At 44.4% G+C, this 5,485-nt stretch overlaps 1 protein-coding gene across 2 annotated transcripts; it reads left to right on the top strand.

Annotated features, from left to right (window-relative positions):
- The first annotated feature begins 1,814 nt into the window (after positions 1 to 1,814).
- Positions 1,815 to 3,529, top strand: LOC147437556 (uncharacterized). 2 transcript variants are annotated; one of them, XM_086487072.1, is made up of 4 exons: positions 1,823 to 2,157; positions 2,636 to 2,687; positions 2,790 to 2,949; positions 3,168 to 3,529. In XM_086487072.1, exons 1-4 carry the CDS (start codon positions 1,857 to 1,859, stop codon positions 3,189 to 3,191), a joined length of 537 nt encoding a protein of 178 aa, XP_086343198.1. In that variant the 5' UTR covers positions 1,823 to 1,856; the 3' UTR covers positions 3,192 to 3,529. The 2 variants fall into 2 exon arrangements, with proteins under 2 accessions (XP_086343197.1, XP_086343198.1); XM_086487071.1 differs by lacking the exons at positions 2,636 to 2,687; positions 2,790 to 2,949; positions 3,168 to 3,529 and adding an exon at positions 2,267 to 2,586 and having other exon boundaries at positions 1,815 to 2,157.
- The last annotated feature ends 1,956 nt before the right edge of the window (positions 3,530 to 5,485 follow it).

Genomic DNA, 5,485 nt, shown 5'->3' with positions numbered 1-5,485 from the left:
CTGCTATCAGAACTTCATGATCATGTGCTCTCCCTGTCTTCATCCCCTCAATGGCTTTCCTGATCATGTGCTCTCCCTGTCTTCATCCCCTCAATGGCTTTCCTTACCCTCTTAGTAGTAAACAAAGTACACGTCTCATGGCATGTCTCCGGTGGGTCCAACAAAGGTGGATGTCCTGATGCTGTGTAGAGAGATGTGGCATATTTACCCCTTGTCTCTGTGGAGGTGATGGCCAATGGTGGTGAATGCTCATGGAATAGTCTCCATGCCTCTCCCGAGTCCTTATTCATAACCAACTTATACAGATCCCGCTCTAGTTGAGATATAAAAGCCCTCTTCTTTCATTGCACTAGCCAGCGAAAGACCAACTGTTCTGGAGCATCCCAGATCGTTTCCATGTAGGCTGACTATGGAGATATGCCTTTGATGTTGCATCATGGAGTGTCTCTGTCGGTATCTAAGTGAGCTCATCTAGTGGCCGTCCTGGCTCTAGAGTGCATAGATTCCTGTATATCTCATCCATGTACATGGAATCTGTCTCCCTCATGAAGGTATACCGAGTGTGTGTGTGTGGAGACCTCTCCTAGTGGAGCTGTGCTGAACTTGAACATGAACATGAAAGTGAAAGATAAGATAGCATGATCAACTGCTACTCCAACTGGCCTAGTGCCCATTATGAAATCGTGAAAGGATGGAATGAGACATGGCTGGGCCATAACATAATCCATTGTGCTAGCCAGAAGTCGTCATTTTTTTATTTTGCTCCTCCCCTTCTTTGATGACCCGCACTTGCTCTTTTATGGTGTTGAGCTCTTCCATTACCGATGGTTGAAGTTCCCCAGGCTTTGAGTGCACTTTGTGAGCGCACCTCTTCCATCTCCTTCTTGAGTCGTGCAATCTCCTCGTCTTGGGCCATCACCCGTTCCTCAAGTATCTTTATCATGCCTAGGAGGTTGCATTTGATTTTGGTGATGGTCGCTTGCATTTCCTCTTTGCATTTGTGGATGGCATCTTCGAGGGGGTCGTCCTTGTCGTTTTGCTTCCTCATGGCCACTTGTTTTATTTGTGGGCTTGTTTCATAGTCTATGCAATTCCTATGAACCACACTATGCGTACAGTGGCATTTACCACATTATGCATACATTTTGATCCTCAGTATGCATTCATTCACCACATTAAGCATACTTTTTCGCCCCTTTTTCGCAAAATGATATATAGTCCACCTTGTTGTACTACCTACTGTTGAATTGGTCGAAACCCTGACTAACTCTGGCCTACTGCTGACTTTGCTGTGCGAAACCCTAAACTGCCACTGTCGAGAACCCTAAAATTTGCCCTACCCAGTTGTGTGCACAAACCCACTGTCTCAAACCCTAATCTGGTAGCACGCAGGGCATAAGGAAGCCCTAAACGCAACACAAAGCGTAGGTTCGAGCGCGCAGGACAACAGGTTGCTGGTTCGGGTTGCGCGAACAGAGAGAGAGAGAGAGAGAGAGAGAGAGAGAGAGAGAGAGAGAGAGAGAGAGAGAGAGAGAGAGCCTTCGACCCAAGAGAGGAAACAAAATTGGGGGGCGATTAAGCTTTCTATGTGCTTTCTATTTTAAAAAATAGAAAGTTTTACCTCTTTCAATTCTGCAATTTTAAGGAGCTCGGCATTCTTTGAGATTCTGCAGAAAATCATCTGCACGATGTGGCTGCCCTACGGAGGCCCTTCACTAGTTCATAATTGTTTACCATTTGATTTAAAATATATAGTTAGCTCTAATAAAGCCATTTTATTTAAATATATATTCAGCACTACTATAGCCATTTGGTTTAACTAGCAGCACATTCTGGTCGTCCCCACGGCGGCCAACATGAGTGAGGTGCATGTGGGAGAGAGCAACAACACAAGCGCACAGAAGAAGAAGCTAAGGGGACCTGGAGCTCGAAATAGCGTCAATGGGGGAGCGGCAGTAGGTTCCACCAACAAGCAGAATAATGTGAGGCAGACGTGGCCTACGCAACAAGCAGCAGGCGCATATGCTGAAGATGAGGAACACCTGGAAGCCGAAGAGGGAGCTTTGCAGCAACAAGCTGCAAGCGGGCCTGCTCTCTCGGCACTCCCTCTTGACTCATCAGAGTCTGTCTCTGCTGGCCTTACGGAGATCGTTTCCGGTATACCTCCCCTTTTGCTTCCGTTTAAGTTTTGTGTTGCTTTCCTGCATCTTTCTGTAAGATGAATGCACTAAGTCATTGCACAACGTAAAATACCGCTCCTTGTCAGAGCTCTTTTACCTGCTGCATCTCCTGCATGCAAGGTGCTTCAAGGCCGTGGACCTTTTCTTTTTATCTACACCCCGCAAGCACGAGGTCAGCAGCATCAAGCTCCTGTTTACCTTAGTAGAATCAGGAAGAAAGGTAGCACTTTTAAGGTTATCTCCTTGCTCTATTTGTCAAGTGACAGGAGACAAAACATGTTGTTTGGTGTCCCCCAAAGCTCAAATTATGCAGATTGTGAGCAACTTATTTGTCTCATTGTAAGGGCGTAGCTTGTGAGGAGGACTGTTTAGGATGTATTTGTGAGTTGTTTCCTTTTGGACCATGTCTAGTTACCTGGTGTCTCAATTGAACACGCATGCTTGTTTTGTGACAGGCGTTTTAAAGCAGACCGAGGTAGTCATGGAGGAGTTGCTGCCAATGATTAAGTGAGTTGGAATTCTCTGCAAGGTTATGCATCATTTAACTTCTTTTCCAAAGGTCATGCTTTCAATTGCTGAGAAGAGCTATCATTTCACCTTGGGGGCCAGCGAGATAGATAGCAGTGCTATGGACATTAAGGACCAGATAAACCACAAGCGGGACCTGGCTGTAGAGCGTAGAGCAGGCCTGGAGCAGACCAGAGACAGGTTTCAGCAGGCAGCAAGCAGTGTGTTGGAGATGCTCGGCCTCACAGCTCCCATGCTTGTGGTGAGAGTTGCAAATTATGTTAAGTACAATCCAATGCATGCAGTTCTTTAGTTGTTGATACAACATGCGCTGGCTGGTTATAGCTGATTTGTCTCAAGTCAACAGCAAGTCTTTACTCTGTATATTTATTGAAGATGCAAAATGAGACAATTTTGCCTATCTGATAACCGTAACTGAGCATTTACATTACCCTTCTTTGTTGGTTTTGTATTTTGCAGGAGTCTGGTGAAACTGGCACATAAGCCACTCCTTGAAATTTTTTCACATGTGTACAAAATCTTCTATGGGCAGAAATAGCTATTGATCGGTAAGCAAGGGTTTAGGTACCTCATGATAGCCTAAGGAAAGGGCAGGAGTTGCATGCTCATCACAATTCTGTCACCATGTAAGACTGTTGGTGTTTTCCATTGTTATATGGCTGTTTATAAGAGGTTACAAAGGACTCATATGTCTGTAGACTTTACAGTTGTAACTGTTTGTCCAAACAACTGTGTAGAAGGCGCTGTAAGCATTACAGTACACAGCCAAAAGGCCTGTTTTGAAGGTTGCAGTCAAGAATGACAAGTGGGCCATGTCATCAGAGGTTTTCTTGATAAAGTTTGCCAAACCACCATCTGAACTGGGGGGGCATGTGAATAGATGTCTTGAGACAGTTTTGTAAGGACAATTGAGGCGAAGCATTGGTTTTGGGATGTAGTAGGTCACAGCATGCCAGACTTCATTATGGGTGGGTCTTCCTTAGCACCTTTAGAGCCATGAGAGGAACTCAATGCATAGACCTTTGTTTTAATATTGTGCTCTGGTACATGTGCAGGTCAGTGTGTTAGAGGTGTATGTGTGTGTGTGTGTGTGTGTGTGTGTGTGAGAAAGCAGATACTGATACCTAGTCGGGATGTAGTATTTGGTCAATACTATGCATACTGAATATAGTTCGTTGTCTTACGGATAACTTGATTATATTCCTCTAGGTAAATATAATATGTCGCAGAAAGTTAGTGCTGGGCAGAAGCGAAAATTTGCAGTAGAGATAGAAAGATTTCTAATTCTGATTTGGCATTTTGATGCTTGAATAGAGGGCTGGTTGATATATCAGAAATTCAGGAAGGTTGTGAAGGGTGAACAAACCTCATACGACCTTAATAATCAGAAAGCCTGTAAATTTAAATATATTAGAAAGATTTTCCTGAAGCGGGAGGAAGTTTAGCTCCTGATTTCTCTAATTGTGTGCTATCAACTCTGAATTGTTTGTTTAGCTTGTGAGGCGTGTAAATACTTGGTTGGCCTGAGGCCTTTTTGCAAAATGAGGCCTCCACTTACTCCACATAGCTCTATCTTACCCGTTAACAACCTACAAAATCCTACGCTTTGTATTAATCACTAAAAATAGGAAGCATTGACTGCTATCGACTGGCCATATTTTTAGCACTCTCGATTGCAGCAAAACTAGAAGCCATAAATCAGGTCAACAGTCGGCACATGACTGGTGGGGCTTCTCCCTACCACATGGTGACGCCATGTGCAGCAGCTGGAACTGGATGGCAGTATGTTGATGCCATGCAACCGGCCAGCATATAGGTGTCTACAGAATCGTGTGGTGGCGCCTACAAAAATCACTGGCTTTATCTGCCTCATCCCCTCCTACATGCACCAGGTGGACTAGCCTCGGGGTTAGGTCTGGCAACGCAGCATCAACCAACTAATCCAGTGCTGTGTGGCTCAAGAGCACGCTTTGACTGAAGGGTGGCCTGGCCTTAATGTGCTTTGGCCAAGATTATCGGCCTCCAATATGCTTGTAGGGAAAAGAAGAGCATTATAGCTGAGGTTGGTCAGAATCTCAGGCTCATAATCCATCAACGCTACCTACAAGCAGATACTGATACCTAGTCGGGATGTAATATTTGGTAAATACTGAATAAAGTTCATTGTCTTATGGATAACTTGATTATATTCTTCTAGGTAAATATGATATGTCGCAGAAAGTTAGTGCTGGGCAGAAGCAAAAATTGCAGTGAGATACAAAGATTTTTAATTCTGATTTAGCATTTCGATGCTTGAATAGAGAGCTGGTCAATATATCAGAAAGTCAGGAGGTTGTGAAGGGTGAATAAACTTCATACAACCTTAATACTCAGAAAGCCTGTAAATTTAAACATATTAGAAAGATTTTCCTGAAAGCAGGAGGACCACATAGCTCTATCTTACCTGTTAACAGCCTACGAAATCCTACGCTTTGTATTAATCACTAAAAAATAGGGAGCATTGACTGCTATCGACTGGCCATATTTTTAGCACTCTCGATTGCAGCAAAATTAGAAACCGTAAATCAGGTCAACAGTCGGCGTGCGACTGGTGGGGCTTCTTTCTAGCACATGGCATGCCATGTGCAGCAGCTGGAACTGGATGGCAGGCCAACAGATAGTAGTGCTGGGTTGGACAAGGCAAGAAAGAGGGCAAGGCCAGCGAGAGACTGTTGAAACAATTGCTATGAGGCGAGGAGAACCCTTGGCCGGCAAGTGACTACAAGCGTCACTGTGCA

Source organism: Adiantum capillus-veneris, chromosome 17, assembly GCF_014529385.1.
Source record: "Adiantum capillus-veneris isolate H3 chromosome 17, ASM1452938v2, whole genome shotgun sequence".
In the NCBI taxonomy this organism is placed as follows: domain Eukaryota; kingdom Viridiplantae; phylum Streptophyta; class Polypodiopsida; order Polypodiales; family Pteridaceae; genus Adiantum; species Adiantum capillus-veneris.
This window is presented reverse-complemented; position numbering and strand designations above follow the sequence as displayed.

Coding starts and splice junctions, on each gene's coding strand:
- LOC147437556 (XM_086487071.1), top strand. CDS start 1,857: ATGAGTGAGGTGCATGTGGGAGAGAGCAACAACACAAGCGCACAGAAG. Junction 2,158..2,266: donor CCTTACGGAGATCGTTTCCG/GTATACCTCCCC, acceptor GCTCCTTGTCAG/AGCTCTTTTACCTGCTGCAT.